General features: G+C 39.0%; 1 protein-coding gene across 2 annotated transcripts in view; it reads left to right on the forward strand.

The window, feature by feature from the left end:
- cpne5b (copine Vb) overlaps window positions 1-19,010 on the forward strand; it is a 129,756-nt gene that overhangs the window by 26,908 nt on the left and 83,838 nt on the right. The window contains exons 4-8 of one of the 2 annotated variants that reach the window (XM_084928037.1): window positions 331-377; window positions 7,513-7,616; window positions 12,664-12,703; window positions 13,596-13,610; window positions 15,642-15,718. In XM_084928037.1, coding sequence (XP_084784163.1) covers window positions 331-377; window positions 7,513-7,616; window positions 12,664-12,703; window positions 13,596-13,610; window positions 15,642-15,718 — 283 coding nt within the window. The remainder of the gene's footprint in view (window positions 1-330; window positions 378-7,512; window positions 7,617-12,663; window positions 12,704-13,595; window positions 13,611-15,641; window positions 15,719-19,010) is intronic. The other variant, XM_084928036.1, reaches the window with a different exon arrangement.

The following is a 19,010-nucleotide window of genomic DNA, read 5'->3' on the forward strand; positions in this document are numbered from 1 at the left end:
TTGTAAAGACCTCTCCTATTTATGGTACTTTATTATTTTTCTACGCCTGCTTCTGGTTGTGGTCGTTCTCTACTTCTCCTCTGTGTGTTTTTTATCGATATGTTGCCTTGTAGTTTGGGAAATCTTTTTTTTTTGTTCCCTCAGTGTGCTGTGGCTGTTTGTTCATTGCACTGGAGCTAAAACCCTCACATTGATTTCCCATTTGGAATTTGCCTCCATTTTTCTCATTCTCACTCTCTTTTCTTCCTCTCTCTCCCCCCCCGGTTCTTGTTTTCTCTTTCTTTCACCAAATTTCCTCTTTTTATGTCCCTCCCTGGCACTTTTTCACAGTGTGCGTGCTCTATACACAAGGTGTTGAAACCAAACAGTGGAGAGAGGTGAGTGTACACACGAACATGCACACACAAATCAAAAAAGAAAGAACTTACAGCACGTCCAATTAAGTTCTGGCCTTGCTCTCTGTGTGCACAGGGGTGGAGTGGTGGCACTCCTGTTAAGACATTCAGCTCATGGTTTTCTTTCCCCCTTTTTCTCTGTGAGTGCTTTTTGACAATTCATTAAACTTGTTCAAGCATCAGTCGTCTTAAAATGCCAAGGAAATATTCTCTAATTGGAGACTTCAACCAACAACAAAAACCCTCACACCATAATGAGCAATATGCTGACATTTTGGGGACTAAACAGCACGCTGCAGATTCGTTAATCCACATCTTAGTGAACCTTGTTTGGTTTATGCGGCATTACCATCAGCTCTCTACTTGTCATCTCACCATTCTGTCTGTTTGTCCAGTTAATGAAACCTAATTATTTGGATTGCAGGTGGAATTAGCAAAACACGTAATGATACAAAATACATATGTGAAGTAAAGTGTTAAATAAAGTATTGAAGCCGAACTCTTTACCTTTATGTCTTTGCAAATACTGATAAGCAGCTGACATCAGAATGTTTATTATGGAAGAAATTCCCAAATGTGGCACATAATGAAGGTAATAATGATAATAATAATAATAACAGCAATTTAACTCAAAAGGATGTAGTTGACAATATTCCGCATCTTTCCTGTTGTTAAGATGAACAGTATTAAGTAGATACAAGTGCATGTGTATGTGGCCCGTTGATGTTTCACAGACCTCCATTTGTATCCAAAAACTATTAACAGAAATGGGCCAAGCTGCTGCTTTCGATTAAATCGAACGTGGCCATTGTAGTTTATTTTAATAGAATTTTTGTCCTATTGCAATAAATGCTGACTGCAAGACCAAATTAAAATATATACAGTATACTGTTTATGAACTAAGCCTGTAATAAATTTGTCACGGGCACGGTAAATATTTTTGTATATAAATATCTTTTATTTGTCAAGTTAAAGAGTGTCATTGTGATTGAAACTCTATTTTTCCAAGAGATATCTGGCTGAAGGGGCAGCAGAAATTGCAACAACTATAAGCACAAGTAAAGAAATAAATACAGGTGACACTGGACATGAACTTCAGAAGCAGTCACACTGAACAAGAGAATCTCTCCTCAATCCTTTAAATCAGACCTACACTCACCCTTCATAACCAGGTAACAACTGCAATAACAATTTCAGATTCTCTTATAGATTATTCCAGAAAAAGAGAGCCCTCCGCCCTCAATTCTGTCGTGACTCTGGGAAGAAACATTTGTGAAATACTGTGAGAGCATAGACCATACAGACAATGTTTTTACACATATATGAATATATTCATAGATGTGCATACTTATACAGTGCTTAACAGATTTATTAGGCCACCTTTCATAAAAACAAGAAAACATAAATATTTTAACAATCTGAATGAACTAAAAATGATTGAATTCTTGTTTTTATTACCAAATTTGGGTCAGCACACTGGACTAATGAAGCACAGCATTCAACCACTAAAAGAATTTTGCTGTTCAGGAATGCAAGTAAGTAAGTGTAATTTGGCATCTTTATTATTAATAATGTTCTTTACTTTTTTATTTTTTGTAAAAATGTACATTTATAGATAAAAACAACAGTAATTGTAATTTAGCATGAGAAAAAATACATTTTGATTAAAGAGCTCGTGCATGCTGGTGGATAAACCATTGCAGAAACATAAAAAAGTTTTAATTTGGAGCAGCTGTGCCATAAACCTTACATCGGATGCTGGTCTAATAAATTCGCAATGCAATACACTGTACTGTGTATGCACATATCTGAAAATTATAGAGTATTGCTAGCGCAATGCTTTAGTGTAAAAACACAGCAAATATGCTGTAAGTGAGAATACATGTTTGGCTTACAATAAATTAAAGTCATTAGATCAAAAAATCATAAATCAAAAGTGAGTTTTGCTTTAAAAACTATTCCCGTTAGAGAACTTCTGGTCCAAACCTTGCAAAGATAAATAGAGTTTGACACTAGAACAGGGGTGGGCAACTCCAGGCCTCGAGGGCCAGTGTCCCTGCAGGTTTTAGATGTGTCCTTGAACCAACACAGCTGATTTAAATGGCTAAATTAGCTCCTGCAGTTCTCCAGAGGCCTGGTAATGAACTAATCATTTGATTCAGGTGTGTTGACCCAAGGTGAGATCTAAAACCTGCAGGACACCGGCCCTTGAGGCCTGGAATTGCCCACTCCTGCACTAGATAGTCGATTTTAATGTTCTGTAATACAAACAGGCAACAAAAATATTAAAAACTATCAACCAAGACAGCAATGAAAAAACAAAGTCATTAAAAATGGAACTGTAACGTGATGAGTATAGCATGATATTAATTTACAGCTATGTTCCCAGTGCCACAGCCGTGATTTCACTTGCATCCCCTCCAAGGCTGGACGTGCACAGTTTGATTGATTCTTCATCAAACACTGCTCATTGTCCAAATGGGCACAGATATTTTCAATACATGATAATTTAATGTAATTTATTTATTGATATGGTATATGGCTGTTTTATTTATACACTCATCTGCTGCTCTTATGTTTACTCACTCCCAACAGATGGCTGTGTGGGATTAATTCAAAGGTAGCTGAATTATTGCTGACAGCCCTGCTCTTTGGGTGTGAAAATGTGTATGCATATGTGTAAATCATAAGCGCATATGCATTTGCATATGTACAGTAAATGTCCCTTTGCCATCCACTTCTTTGTTTTTTCAGTTTGAATGCCTTCTAATCCAATCAAATACACAAAATGTAATTAATATAATGAGCATTTCACTTCAGTTTATTTTCACTTCAGATTGCACTCCATCTTCTGCTGTTCACCAGGAAACATTTAAATCAGCCCTCTCCTTGCGGACATGAACCATCACATCCATAGTCATATTGTTCAGTTGTATGTGTTGGAGCGGCTCCAGGTGATGCTGTGTGAGCGACACTGAGCGCCTCCGATTGAACAAGCAAAGCTAAAACAGGTGACTCACCAGGGACTGCTAAATAACGCTTTCTGACAGGGCCCTCTAGCACACCGGTGGGGCCACGTTTGACGATTATTTCCATCTCCTCCGGTATTTGGTGCACACTGCATTATGCCTGCCATGCTAATACAGGTCATTCTTGATGAAGAGTATGCCCATCACTTTATACAACAGACTAGTGCATAGATAAGTTATGTGTGGACTTGATTCTCTTCGTTGCGCGCTCATTATCCTCTACAGTACATTAAAGTGCTCCGGATTTAGTTGTAGGATACTTTTAGGTTGATTTTATGCTCAAGATGATTCAGTGCTTTTTATTGCTCCAGTGGTTATTGTTTTAAAAAACCAAAACAACTAAGTGACCTTCAATAATGACTCCCCATCCAAAACAATGGAGAAAATAAACCTGAATATGGACTCTAGTATCCAAAACCAAGTCTGAAAAGGTCATAGGAGATGTTTACCAGGCACAAACATACTGTTGAACAATTTGAGGTATTACTGACTAATACAGCCCAAATTGAGAGCACTCTTAGAAATACACTTCTTCCTGGAATCGTTGTGTAAGTGTACCTCGGGTAATTAGACCGTATACCAGAAAATCACAGCTGCAAAAAGTCTCAGCTCTGGCTTCACTGAGTTTCCACAGTATGTCCATACAAACACAGTCACATTAAGGATACTTGTGAACCATTTGCTTCTCCTTACAATATAACACAAGACAAGACCTATTAAATGGGGAAGGGATGGATCAATAAAGCCCTGTAATCCATCCATCTATTTTCTTCCGCTTATCCGGGGTCGCAGGGGCAGCAGCCCAAGCAGAGAAGCCCAGACCTCCCTCTCCCCAGCCAACTCCTCCAGCTTATCCAGGGGAACACCAAGGCGTTCCCAGGCCAGCCGAGAGATATAATCTCTCCAGCGTGTCCTGGGTCTGCCCCGGGGCCTCCTCCCGGGGGGACATGCCCGGAAAACCTCGCCTAGGAGGCGTCCAGGGGACATCCTTGTCAGATGCCCGAACCACCTCAGCTGGCTCCTTTCGATGTGGAGGAGCAGCGGCTCTACTCTCTTCACCACAACAGACCGGTACAACATCCGTCTGCCATCACTCGTGAACAAGACCCCAAGATACTTAAACTCCTCCACTTGGGGCAGGGTCTCGTCCCTTACCTGATCCGGCTGCCTGTAATGTTAACACTTAATTACATCAACTTATTTTTAGGTTCATTAGATGAATATAAGGTGCAGTCCTAACGATAAGAAACTCTCTCCAATAAAAAAAAACTAAACAAAAAAACCTATTTAAATCTGGTCGAGTTCCCCTTCCAGGTTGTCTCCTTGTTTACTTTTGGCCCACTTACTGCTTTCAGATCACTCCCTGAAAGGCTCATTCTGCTTTTCCTGTGGACCTAAAGCTGCTCAGAGAGCTGCACTGCAAGGGAGAAAACATGAGGGGAAAATAGACCAAATTTAAATTGTATTTTTTTTTCTATTTTCACAGCTGGAGTCGCTGAACTGAATTGTTGCACCTTATATGTAGTACATACATGCGATGAAGGACTGTTGGATATATAAACAAGTAGAACATAGCAATGGAGGTGCAAAGTTGCCGAGTGATCACTGTATGCTGTGAGCCAGACAGAGAACAGCTAATGGAGATTGACACGGTTGATGATTTCTATTATTTTTTCCCACCGTCTGACATTATCTGCTACTACCTGCTATGTGAATGAGTGTGCGTTTGTATGTGTGTGTTGGTGCACATGCCTGTTTCTGCGTGTATGAGTTTTAGAATTTGTTTGATGTGCACACATATACCCAGACTTCGCACAATCACAGCTGTGGCTCGAAGCTCTAACAAACCTTGGGAGTTGTTTTCCCATGAAGCCATGCAGCACTTATCATGGAAGAAATGGTTTTCAGCTGCTTGTTTTACTCTTCCTCCCTCAACTCTCTATCAGTCCTGGGGAGCTGCTCAGTATTCTTCGTGTTTCTGTGTCTTTTCTTTGTCTTGGGGATTTCTTTTTTAAACTCACCCCAATGCTTTTCACTGAAGGCCAAAACAGACAGAAAGCTATCTCACACTAATTCACACTACTGACTCCAACATGCTCATTATATGAGCACTGTGTTGCTGTCTGCTGAGCCACAAAGAACAGAAAAAGAACTACAGCACATTCAGATGGCAAAAATCTGCACTGGCGGTTTGTGTGTGTTAAAAGAAAAAAAAGGTTGTTTATGCAAAGTATGATGGTCAGCATAATTAACTCTTAGCCATATTTGGGATAGAAAAGCCAAAAAGATAATAATGGATTATACATGTTTTATTACTGTTCTCCTTTGCTCATTTCTTAATTTAACACCATGATCACTTGCAATGAGACTTAGGGACATGGTCACATTTTCAACACGAGACACTATCGGTCTCTACATCAGCGGACCGAAGAGTTCAGATGCCATAAGTATATGCGTGCCAGCTGCCTTGCTTCTATGTGTGTAAATGTCGAGGGTGCAGGTCAGGGACTTCCGGCCAGATTCTCATTAGCCAGCTCCAGCAGCCCAGCAGTATCTAATGAACTCTGCAGCACGGTATTGTCTCTTCCACTCAGCTGGGAAATCACGTATGGTGCTCATTTTTGCAATCTCCCGCCTCTTTACTAACATGTGCTCACAACCTCATCAACAGCTCCCGGTGCTTCGGAAAAAAACTCAGGGCAGAACACAGATTCAATATCAGTAGTCCTGCCCTCCTATTTTTAGAAAGAGACAGTGGTGCAATATCACAGAAGAGTGAAGTTTTCTATCGGTGCAAAGTCATCGTTTACTCACACTCGCTCACAAAAGCTGCATTCCATGTTATGGGAAGATTAATCTTTGCAAACAGGTTCTGTTTACCTCTATGAAGAGTTCGACAGACTTGCTGGTGAGTTATGAGACTGTGGAAAACAAGAGTGACTCTAAAAAGGGCGTTGCAGATTTGCTTTAAGCTATGAATGTTGTGTGGAACTTGTTGAAGTTGCATGCTTATTCCCATACAAATAAACATTATTGCACTAAAATACTACAGTTTGCACATATTACAACATATTCTTATTCCGAACTCATCACATACTGACGCTTGCTCCTTGTCACATTTTGATGCACTTGGTAACGCTTTACTGACACCAAGAAGGATGTTACAGCAGAATACCATTTCAGTTTAAATCAGTTTTATTCATATAGCACCTAATCACAGCAACAGTCCCCTCAGGGCGCCTTATATTGTAATGTAAACACCCACAATGTGCATGAGGAAGAATGACAACTAATGCAAAAATCAGCATTAGAAGGCCAGTGTGGTGTTATACAAACTCTAGATGGAAAGAAGTTTTTGAACCATGTCTGGAACCACACATTCTTCTCTTCACTTAAATTTCATGGTTTGGTTTTCATAACATTACCTACACATTAAAGGTCAAACACCTCTCGACTGCTATGATGCTGATGACACCAACACAGCATGTTTGCCCTCTGCCTCATGGTATCTATTTCACAGGCAGACCTGTTGTAGTCTGTGGAAACAGTTTGTCTATATACGATTCGCATCTGACCCATCATTAGCAACAGGTGTCTTCAATTTTGAGTCGTTGTGTGTAGTGACTGACGCCAGGTGTGTTCCCTGTGTTCAAAGATTGGAGACTGTGGCAAGCATTTTGCATCACATGGGCTTTCATTTGAGAATATGAGCAGAGTTGTTTTGCAACATGTGTTTTAGCAAGGAAAAATGTGTTTAGATTTATGAGTACAGAGGGTTGTGTTTTGTGAATTGTGTCTTCATGTGACATGTGTTTATGGTACTGGAATATGGTGGCTACATTTAGTAAATGTGTTTAGACTACTGGTCATTTGGGTTACAGGATTGGCTTTTGTGTTTTAACATTTGAGAAAAACTGTAATAAGGCCCCTGTGACTGTGTGCATACACTTACGTAATAAGCCCAGGAAAGAGATGAAAAGGGCAAGCACACACTAACTGTATTTGTTTTTAAAACTGTGTTTCAATGTCTTGCTTGTTCTTTCGTCATTCTCTTCTGCTGACCTCCATCTGTCTTTCTCCTCCTACAGTTTGGCAGAACAGAGGTGATAGACAACACTCTAAACCCTGACTTTGTTAGAAAGTACATCTTGGACTACTTTTTTGAGGAGAAGCAGAACCTTCGCTTTGACTTGTGAGTGATGTTTAGTTTTCATTATTTCACTTCCTTTTCTGCACCATCTGCCTACACCGTTCAGTTAAGTTAAGAAACTGACCATCTGCCATACCTGACCAGAAAATACAACAACCCTAACTATGCACAACAAGACTGACCATGCCAAAATATGGATGGGGATCTAAACATTGCAATGAAATGGCATGTCTTTAGTTTTATTTAGATAACTGCATTTATTTACACCAGTGCATAACAAATGTAATCTCAGCATTTTTCATATACATCATAAGGTAAGCCTTACAATTCAAAAAAACAAGACAAAAGCAGCAATTCTCTTTGAAGAGCACCCTGACTGTGGTGAGAAAAAAACCCCAGGAAGGAACCTGCTATAGATGATGTCTGTCTAGACCTACTGGGGTGAGGGGGAAGCAAAGAAAGAAAAGCAACTTCAGATCAGGATCATGCAGACTTGGAGATGTTTGCAAGACTTTCAGAGAGAGAAAGGCCAGAGAGGAAAATGCACAACTTAATGAAGAGGAAAGAAACACAATTTATGACACGAACAAGGCTACATGAATGCATAGAGGAAGAAATGAGATAAGAGACGTGCTCCGTGCTTGATGGGAGGTCCAGCAGCAGCCTGAGCCTATAGCAATATAGAAATGGGATCTCTCTTGCTACTTAATATCTTCAGAGCAACATACTGTAGAAGCTTTCCGGGAGCTATATCCTGATAATAAAGAATTACAACTGCTGGTCCCAGAAGTAACTAATGAATGGGATTGTTTTCAGCATCATTCTAAGAAGGCATGTTTGTAATGTTAATAATGCTGGACGGCTCATCTGTATCGCTACAGATGACTTTAAATGCATGAATTAAAGGAGATATTCTAGTCAAAAGTGACTCAGTGGAATCAGCAGTGCTAGAGGCCAAGTTAACGCCATGTTTTTAGGGCCCAAAACAGAGATTGAGATCACCAATTGCCAATAGAAATATATGCATTGTCAACCAGCACACGACATTGAACCTCTTATATGACTTTTGGAAGACTTTCAACATCTGATAAATATGACCAGCACAGTGCTCGTCTTTTGAGTCAAAGCGCGATATGATCAGTGGTGTCAAATGCAACACCGAGATCCAGCGTGATAGCTATAGAGAGGAGTCCATTGTGTGAGGATATGAGAAGATGGTTGATGCTTTTTACCCATGCTTGTCTCTGAGTTATCATGCTCTTTGAATGCTGAATGAAACTCCTAAAAATGGAACCATTATTGCATGCTAATCTAATAAAAATAATGAATAAAATGAGTAAAAATAATCATAAATAAAGGGTGTAATGGATATTTGGCAGTAATTGGCCAAAACGCCCTTAATCAAGGATTTTCAATTAGAGATTTAATGACAGCAATCTTAAACATCTGCAGACTGTTAATAAAGATAAAGTGATCATATTTTGGTATAAGCACATGTTAATTGAGAGCAGTGGTTTGGAAGAAGCAACTGTTAATGTTATTTTTTCCACAAGAGAGATCCAGCCTAAATATGAACACAAATCTAATCTTACAAGTGTTTCTAAATCTGATCTGCTTAATAAGCCCCCCAAAAAACTATGTAAGAACACGATAATATAATGGATTTCTTTAGTAATATTATCACATCAGCTTTTAACCTTAAAGTTTTTGGATGGGTCAGATTCCAAAAAGATGATTTTTGTAATTTGGACACCAGGAATGCCTCCTCAGGTTTTAATGCAGTTTGTTTAACTCTTTTATGGTTTAAATTGCTTTAAATTTGAAACAACAAATCTGTCAAATCTCTTTGAGCAGCGTGACGCTCTAAATCTGTGCCACCGTATGCTGTCAAAGACAGTGCAGCTCACCAAGAGAAAGTCTTGCGCGCTGTTTATTCAACATACTACTCAGTAATTATATTTGATTTGATCTCCACGCAAACGGGATCCATTGTTTCATCACAAATTTAATCCTGGGACATCACATATGTCCCTTTTCCCTTTTATTGCTTTATATTCACATGCAAATCAGATCAGGTCCACCACTCAGGTCTTATTGTCTGTAGTCAAACCCCTTTCCAGTTACTCAGCACAACAAATAACAACATCTGAAATGACACTAAGATCTCGGTTCTTTTCATCTCTCCTCATTCTGATTTCACACATAACTTTGTTTTTCTTCTCTCTTGATGCTCACTCACCTCCAAAGGTGGGTCGAGTATCCAAAAATTGTACTCAATTAAGAGTAGCATTACTTTAAAATATTATTACTCAAGTAAAAGTGAAAAGTAGTAGACTACTCAAGTAGCGAGTAACTGTTTGAAATGTCTGATTTATTTTATAAATAAATGCTATCAGACAAACAAAAATAAATAAATATACAAATTTTAGTATTTTCAACAGGAATATATGTAAAAAGATCAACAAAATTTTTTCCAGATTTCAGTTTTTCACAACATCAAGCTTTTTCCACCAATACCTACAGTAAATAATATAAATATATGAACAGTGCAAACAATTTCCAGTGACAAGATATGCTGTAAACTTTATATTCATTTTTACTCCAAATGGCACAGCAGCCTCAGAGAAAACATCAGAGCGAGGCATCTTCATCATATGTACATACAAGGCAGCTCAGTTTACCATAAATTGTATGGGTGTGCATCTATTTCTGCATATTTAGCAAAAATGTGCCATTTCTTCACTCAGTGAGGTGATGGTTAAGCTTCAGCAGCAGTATGCTCTCAAGGTTCTTGCTGTGAAGCTGTAACTGTTTAGCAGTGAACAGGAGTCCTGCATGACTGAGAAGTCCTTCACAAGCTCCAGATGCACGAAGAGCTGTATTGATTTTGATCAACAGCTTCTTGATGTGAGGAACGCCATGCAATAGATCCACACCTCCAGTGAATGGACATGAAAGGTACCTCTCCAAGGTACCTTTCCTGACCCCATGGATCCATCATCTTAGTCGGTTAGGCTGCTGTTTGTGCTGGCCTCATCCAGCTCTGTGTGTAGGTGATGTCTGATGAAGTGGAGACCTGTGGAAAGATGAATGGTTTTCAAAAGAATTAGGTCTGGTCATTATAGTGCTGTATACACTGCCAAGCTGCAGATGTTTGGCAAGAAGATTTGATCACACTGGAGAAGTTTTTTACTAACTCTTGTAGAAAAACAAAATCCTGTCATTCATATCCCGCACAAACAGTTTGCAATGAATTCCAGATTAAGTTTAAAATAAGAATGCGTGCAAGGCTAAGCAGTGCTAGCCAATGGGTCCTCCTGTTTGGCTGTTACTCTGGGAAAAGACGAGAAAGACGGTGATGGAAGCGTGACTGGAGCTGCGATGTAGCCTATATAATATTTATATTGTACGAATGTGATAATTCTGTATATTGTAATAACGTGATATTAAATTGTTCAAACATGAAAGGTATATTGTACTAACATGATAGTATATTGTTCTAACAATATACTTTTCTATTTTTCTTTTGGCTGGGTGGCAGCTCTACGCTTCCGTATCCAAGGCTTTTCAATGTGGCTTCACAAAATTGTGACGACTACAACAACCATGAAAAGAGCTGGATGGACATTGCTGCTCAATTGCAGCTGCCTGGTCAATGTTTTCCATTAGTAATTTAGCAAAGTTGATGGTGGTGGTATGTGCGTGTCTGTAAGACAGAGAGAGGGAGAGCAAGAGACAGATTTTGTATGATAAGCTTCATGTTATGGACGCACAGTTTGAGCACTCAGGTCGCATCAGAGCATCAGGCCGTATAGTGTGAGACCCTGCATCGTGACCTATGAACTTCTAACCCCTGCGATTCAATTGTACAGTTTGAGCAGGAGCTGAATAACGTGACTGGAAAAAATCGCAGTGTTTGCCTAGCTTAATGCAGATTGTTTAAACTAAACAAGCTGCTGTTTCACATAATAAATCCTGCCAGCCGCAGTATTGCCTTCTGTTTTAACAGTTAAAGCAGTAGAGACGAGCTGTTTGCATGTGCGTGGAACTCTAACGTCATTAACCAGGCTAGCTGTTAGCTTATAGCTCACGCTAGCTAACCAGCGAGCAGTTAAAAAAACAGCTGAAGCTGCACAAAACACCCACAAACTTAACTCACTACAGCGTAGCGCCGAAAATATGACTCGCAGCTCGAGCTCGACACAGCTGCTGTAACATAAGACTGACATCCAGCTAACCACAGCTAAAAAGATATTTAGAGAAAACTTACCGTTTCCTCAGGTTACACGAGCTGAGTTTTTTCACGCTGAAAAGTTGGTTTGTTTTGGCTCTCACTGAAGACACCGACGCTGAAGACATAACTGTTCTTTTGTACTGCTTTTAAGAGAAACATTCTTTGTATGTAAGGCCAAAGGTGTTCATCCTCTTCAGCTCTAGTGTAGACGACTGGCTCTGCCATGTTTACATGTTTCTTTTTTCGTGTGTGTCCGCTACTTTGAAACGCTTGGGCTGCTCTCCCCGCCACAGTTTCAAACTGTGACTGCATGGCCACATCTCATTGGTAAAAAAAAGTTACCGGAAACTCCACTAGCGGCATGTTATCTAATGTGTTAAACTAATAATTTTTTTAAAAAAGTCCAATTTTTTTTCGAGTACTTTTACTCCGCTAAATGTAGCGGAGTAAAAGTACCGTTTCTTCTTCACAAATGTACTCAAGTAAAAGTAAAAAGTATTGTGCAAAAAAGGTACTTTAAAAGTACATTTTTTTCAAAAACGTACTCAAATAAATGTAACGGAGTAAATGTAACTCGTTACCACCCACCTCTGCTCACCTCACTAAACGCTGCAGTTTTCAGTGCAGCACATTTAAGTGCCACCTTATATCGTTTTCTTTTAGCTCTTTCCCTGTGCTTTATTTCTTTGTAATCCATGCACTGCACCAATTATAATGACTATCTCCTGCTTCCTTCCGTTTCTTCAACTTGATAAACATAAAGATACAAAGGTTTTCATTCGAAAACCTTCCTGCAATGTCACATCGGTCAAATGTATAAAGTAAGGCTTTTGTTTTCATTTTGCTTCCTTTCAGGTATGATGTTGACTCCAAAAGCCCCGACCTGTCCAAACACGTGAGTACTCACAGCTATTTTAAACCTTGAACCACAGATAAATGGAGATCAGTCTTGGGTAAAATCTGAATTATTGGCTTGAATTGCTGTGGAGAAAATTCCTCCATGGAAACATTTAAATATGGTGTTTGACAAAATGGAAGATAGTAAAAATTCCTTTTATCAGTGGTCTAATGTTGCTTGTTTTAATTAGTTTGTCGCCTGCTGCATGTTTTCAGGGTGGAATAAAGCAAACCCCATCTATTGCCTGATCACATAAGTATCCAAATACAAAGTTTTTATTTGTTCTCTTTTATTCACAGTGCTATTGTTTTTAGATGTGCAGTCATATACTGCACTTATATTTCTTATGCAAATATACAGTTTAAATGTCTACTTGATCAGCAACTGGTTCTTTCATCGTCTTTTTTATTGGTTTTACTGGCACTGTAGTAATGGATAGTATGTAACACCATAATATACACTCATGTAGAAAAAAGGATTATGTAATGCTTTTAACCATTAGTTTCCATTTAAAGCGATGCATTACATTATTTTTGTTCTTAATCATTTCTGGGGGAAAAAAAACGCATCTTTTTTACTCATGACTGGAAACTATGGTGACAGAAAAGCATTGAAAATGTCAAAATAATCAGCGCGGGTGATTATTTGGTGTATTTGGATAAGTGAGGTTTGCGTTTTTCCATCACTTGCTTTAACTGTTCCTCTGTTGTGGTTTGGGTTTTACTTTTGTGGCACAGCATGTTGTCGTCTTTCGGGTCCCACTTCCCCATTTTGAACAGTGCCAGGAGTGCTAGGTATTTGATATGGTGTTGTGTGCTGGTATATGATGTGCTCTGTTGTTATTGTTGTTGTTGTTGTTGTTGCTGCTGCCGCCCAACTTTTCTGGAAGCCCGCAGAACTCAACGTAGGTCCCAACATCTCTCTCACTTCTAACACTGCATGGCTGCTGTTTCACATGAATGAGCCGTCTCTCAGGAGAAAAGAAGGCGCCACTGATCACAACAAAAACAACTGAGAGCCAAGTCAAGCCATTTGCACAGCTCTTGTTACTGGCCACAGTAATTTCAGTGGAACTATGTAGTTTTTGTGCCTTTCGAATGTTTTATTCAACGCCATCGAGATGATCAGGTTTCCAGGCTCTTATGGGCTGCATTGAGAGGAATTAATTGGCTTAAAAAAAACCTAGAGACTCATTGAAATCAATTACTCTATAGCCCAATAAATTATTTAACGATCCCAGTCTGTCGAGGTCAATATTAAGGACTTTTGCCCCACATCCTGCCTCTGATAAGTTCAGGAAAGACTATGCTGAAAAATACACAATGAGATTCTTTGCAGAAAAACTTGGGAGTCTGATGAAGTAGATCAGTGCCGGCTGACACTGAGAGACTTTGTCCACAGACATGTTGAGCTAGAGTCATAACTGTGTTCAATCATGTTTCTGGCCATTACACACGGGTCACTGAATGCCTCCTTCTTATCCCATCATGTGTAATACTTCACGGTTCATTAAATGAGTGGTTTCCATCAGGTTGGTTGGAGCATATTCTGAGTGGGTTACAATAATTTCTGATGACTGGTTAAATTCAAATACTTTGAAATATGTCTCTACTTTGTTTTGAAGTTGAGGGACTCAAAGTACAGGTAGGCTCTTTTAATAGAGTTCTCCTTCAGCTCAGATTATTGCCTGACTAAAGCTGGCAAGGAAACAAAAAAATTGTCTGCAGTTCGTGGAAAATTGTTTATTTATCATAAGCCATGGATTATTATCCATTGGGTCTTCCCCTTTGTTTTACAATTTGTATTAAGATTTTGGTTATGTGGTTACCCAGCAAATATGGTTGAAACCCTGACGTTATCTCTGTGGTTAGAAATGGAAATAGTATCACAGCAAAAACTGAAATGCAGAACTGTTGATGTTTTTTCTATGTTGGTCTGGTCAGATGAGCTCTTACAAAGTGAGAAATGTAGAATCAATTATCGCAAAGAAGCAATTAATAGGGTTAGTTCACGGCTTTGAAACAACCACACTCGTGCTAGTTTTATTGGATCTGTTGAGATGTGCTTTTTTAAAAAACCTTTTGTCTTTTGCTGTGTAACCACGTTATACTGTTGATTTAGTGAACTGAATAAAACTGAATTTGTTGCAGCTGCTATTGCTAAGATTTTGATTTTGAGCTCCAGCTGCCATTTCTTATTAAAAACGACTGTTTTAACATTTAGGTTGAAGTTGTACTTTTATCTTTTTATTTTTATTATTATCTTTTTTTTCCAAACGTAAGGGTTGCACAGAGGTTGGTGTTATCCCACGTCTGTTGACAGGTGGGATGGATGGAAAAAATTCACGGTGCTGTTAAGTTGCCTATGTGTGAAACAGACCTGATTTTAGTGGAAAACATTTTGACCATTGCATTAACCCAGTATGCAATCATGCATACATAGCCTACTGGATTACTTGGGTTCAGTTCTATAAACCAGCTTCACACCAGCAATGGACATGATGTCACAATGTCACATCATTTAGCACGTCACAGTAATATCACCTTTTATGAAAAGGAGCGCACCGTATCAGTTGTATTTTAAGTGTAGCAAATACAGTACTTCTCGTGATGATCACTTTCATCACTTCTCCAAGGTTTTTTTTCTCCTTCGTAGCAGAAGATGTTCCCACTAAAAACGAAATAGTTTGCTGATGTAAACTGTGTATGGATGGCCAAATGTTAACTTTGACCTTGCGAATGAGCATGAGTGAACAAGCTTCAGTGAATTTATCAAATTCTTGAATTTGCATGAACGATCCAGTGGTACGAGATCTGGTGGAACATCCTGAGGTTAATCTGACTTGATCTGTAGACTTTCTGTTTCACGTCTACAATCCCACCCTTCTTTTTTTCCTTTCATCTTCTATTTTTCTTCCTTCCTTTCTTCCCTGCAGGACTTTTTGGGTCAGATGTTCTGTACTCTTGGCGAGATTGTTGGATCGCCAGCCAGTCGACTGGAGAAACCACTGGGGTGAGTAGGAGTTCAAGCCAGTTTTCGCAATGGCAAAATGCCCCCTGACTCCAAATGTGATTGAGGAACACTAGACAGTGCTAAGAGGGGAGAAAGGGCAGAAAAAATGACTTTGACACAAATGCAATTACTTATCTCAGTTCCGAGTTTGGGTCAATAACGCTCTTTCGGGAGCTTCATACCTGCATATCTGGTTTAGGCAGCTTCACAGGTATGAACATAACATTTAATAACAACATACAGACTAGATCCAGCTTGGCATTTCTGATGCTTTTCTAAGAAAGTGATTGCAGAAAATCACATAAATGGGGTCTTACAAAATGTGTCCATTAGACGAACTTGGATGTCAGTTGACTGCCAGCACATGGCACTGTACCATGTTGCAATAATAAATAGTCTGTCTGGTACTGACTGAAAATAAGATGAATTCATTGATGTAAGTTTTGTCTCCATTAAAAAATGCTAGTGAAGCATTAGCTTGCGTGTTTCTCAGAAGCTTTACATCAGCTGCGAGGAGATTATTAAAGTACAAAGTTATAAAGGACTGAGAGATGTGTATAAATAGACTAGAGGAGGTGCTAATTTAGTAGAAAAGACACTGACTTAGGGCCAGAAAGAATGTGAGGTAAAAAGAGAAATCACAAGAGGGGGCGGATGATGGGAAAAAAGGCAAAGACACAGGGGCGGTTTAGAAGGAGACGTCGGTAAAGACACAAACCAGACAAGAAAGGAGAGTGTGTGAGTGTGCCGGTGGTGTCTGGTGGGGTAGAAGAGGTGGGTGGGGGCCAACACCCACATCCTACAGATGTTATCCACTGATAATTATTGTCATTAAAGAAAAGGGAATCGAGTAGAGCAAAATTACCTAAATTACTGCTCATCTCCTCAGCTTGTGCTCTCACACTAGCCGAGGAAAATGTAGTGTTAATGGGGTATCCTCTTATCTGTCTTTCTATATCTATCAACCATCATCATCACCAGTCTGCCGGGCTATTGTGCATTCAGGCAAAGTTGTTCAAATGCTGCTTTCAGTACAATGTGCTGGTTCTTACATCTGAATGTGTTACCCTGGAGAGCGTTAAGACAGAACATCTGAATACTGATATTTAACTGGTAAATATGAAAAATGATTACCATGTTCCTGCACTGGCGAACCTGACATGACTTTCACTTTCACTTAAAAAACAAACAAACAAAAAAATAAATCTTTGTAAGCTGATTTTTAAATTAGTGTTTTAGGGGTTTTGAACCGATTTATAATTTATTATTCATTAAGTTGTTAGATTGTGTCCATCATTCAGCAAGTAATCATCGAATTACTTTTATTTCTACTTGTGTTTTCTACCAGACTTTGCGTTTGCAGTTATCTGCTGTAACATTAAAACTACCTGCCCAGTGCTTTGTAGGTCACCCATGAAAGCATGTAGAACAGTAAAGACATGCCTTAAGATATTTATGATGATTTCAATGAAGTAAAAATTTAAAGAGAACCCAGTGCAGGCTCGTCTAAAATCCCTGCTTGTGTAGATCTTTGTATCAAACAAATGCTGACCAGTAAAAACAGATTCAGGAACAGATGGTTTGTGCTGACATGTTTAAAAGAACAAAGATTGTTAGAAATGTGCTCTCATTTAAAAAAAAAAAGGTCTGCAACAAGTGTTTCTTTTTCTGGGATTTCGCCTCTTTTTCTGGTAATGTGACAAACTGTTGTTCAAATGCAGGAACACATGTGGACATACAAATCACCAGGCTGGTTCTAAAATCACTTTAGTGCAAAGATTTCCATACAGGTCTTATTTAAGAGTAATATCTATGTTTTACAATCCAAGTCTCTGTCTCTGTTCTCTTCATGACATCCATTATTAAATAAAATGCCCGTCAATGCCAATATTTCTACCAGCAACATAGGGGACGTGCTGTTGATAGACAGACTTGTCACACGCAGCTGTGGCTACAACTGTAGCTTGCCTCCACCAGTGTGTGAATGTGAGAGTGAATGAATAGTGGAATTGTAAAGCGCTTTGGGTGCCTAGAAAAGCGCTATATAAATGCAATCCATTATAATTTGTGCAGTGAACTTTACACTGAATGTCTTGTGTCTTTAATACATAATACGAAAGAGGGCTTGGTTGTGTCGGCACACTTGTGATGATGAAAGTTGCAAAACTGTTACCAAACCATTTCTGACTGTGTGTTTATACGTTCTCTCTATCCTTGGTTCACATTTTCCACTGAAGTTGCCGGCTCATGGGGGGGCTTTAGCAAATATAATTTGCCCTGAAAGTCTATATTGAGAGCATAGAGCTTACTAATGTTATTAGAAATTTAATATCGGGCCATGTCTATCTGTAGTGGGAATATGTATGGCATGTTTAGAAAAGGAAATGGAGTATTTGCTAAACCATTCATTTTTACTTTGAGACATTCTGCAGCTGCGAGATAAAGGAAGTGCTTGCCAAATTTCATTTTTACGACAGCCTTTAATCTTTCTTTAAAGGCTGCAAAATAAAAGCTCCGCTGGAAACCAAAACAAAAATAATTACATCAACCTTTCACCATTCATGGCGTATGTAGGGCAAGCCTGTTTTTAACATGGTCAAAGCTGGCATACCAGTGTAACTCTGGGATAGTACATGAGGAGTTTGTTCTGGCTTGTAATGACTGATCACTGGTTTCTGGCTGACTCTGATTCAGATTTTGGGATCACTTTAATTCAGTGCTCTTACTTAGTCAATATGCAGTAAACAATACCCTTAAATGCCATTCCCGTGAGATATTAAACACCTGTATGATTATGTGCAGGACACAAAGGTTAGGTTATACAAAGTGATTAGCAACTTTTCACTGCAAGTTATAGATAACAGGCTGAGTTGCTGCTTTTTTTAATAGCTTCCATGGGGTTGAGTTTGTAATGTGGAGGAACAGTAAAAACACAGAGTTTAAATGAGCATGTACATATACACATTCACACACAAAGTGTTGCATTTCCCTGGCAGATATACTCGCAACTGAAATTTGGTTTCATGTTTCTGTTGAGTAATGAAGAGTGATTCATATTTCATTGCTTGAAAAATGTCAAAACATTTGTCTAAGACGTGCTTGGGAAAAAAAATCAGGGAATGTTTTAGAATATTTCTTTTGTTTTTCATGTTTCAGCCTGTACGCTGTTTCGCTTTTCACCTGCAAATGCAAAGTATCTAATATGGTGTAAGTCGGAGAAGTAAATCTCTATACATATCTACTTCTATGTGTTTGTGTCACATATGTACATAAATCTGCTTCTTTATAAATT

Source organism: Perissodus microlepis, chromosome 5, assembly GCF_051167445.1.
Source record: "Perissodus microlepis isolate ML-2025 ecotype Zambia chromosome 5, ASM5116744v1, whole genome shotgun sequence".
NCBI lineage: Eukaryota > Metazoa > Chordata > Actinopteri > Cichliformes > Cichlidae > Perissodus > Perissodus microlepis.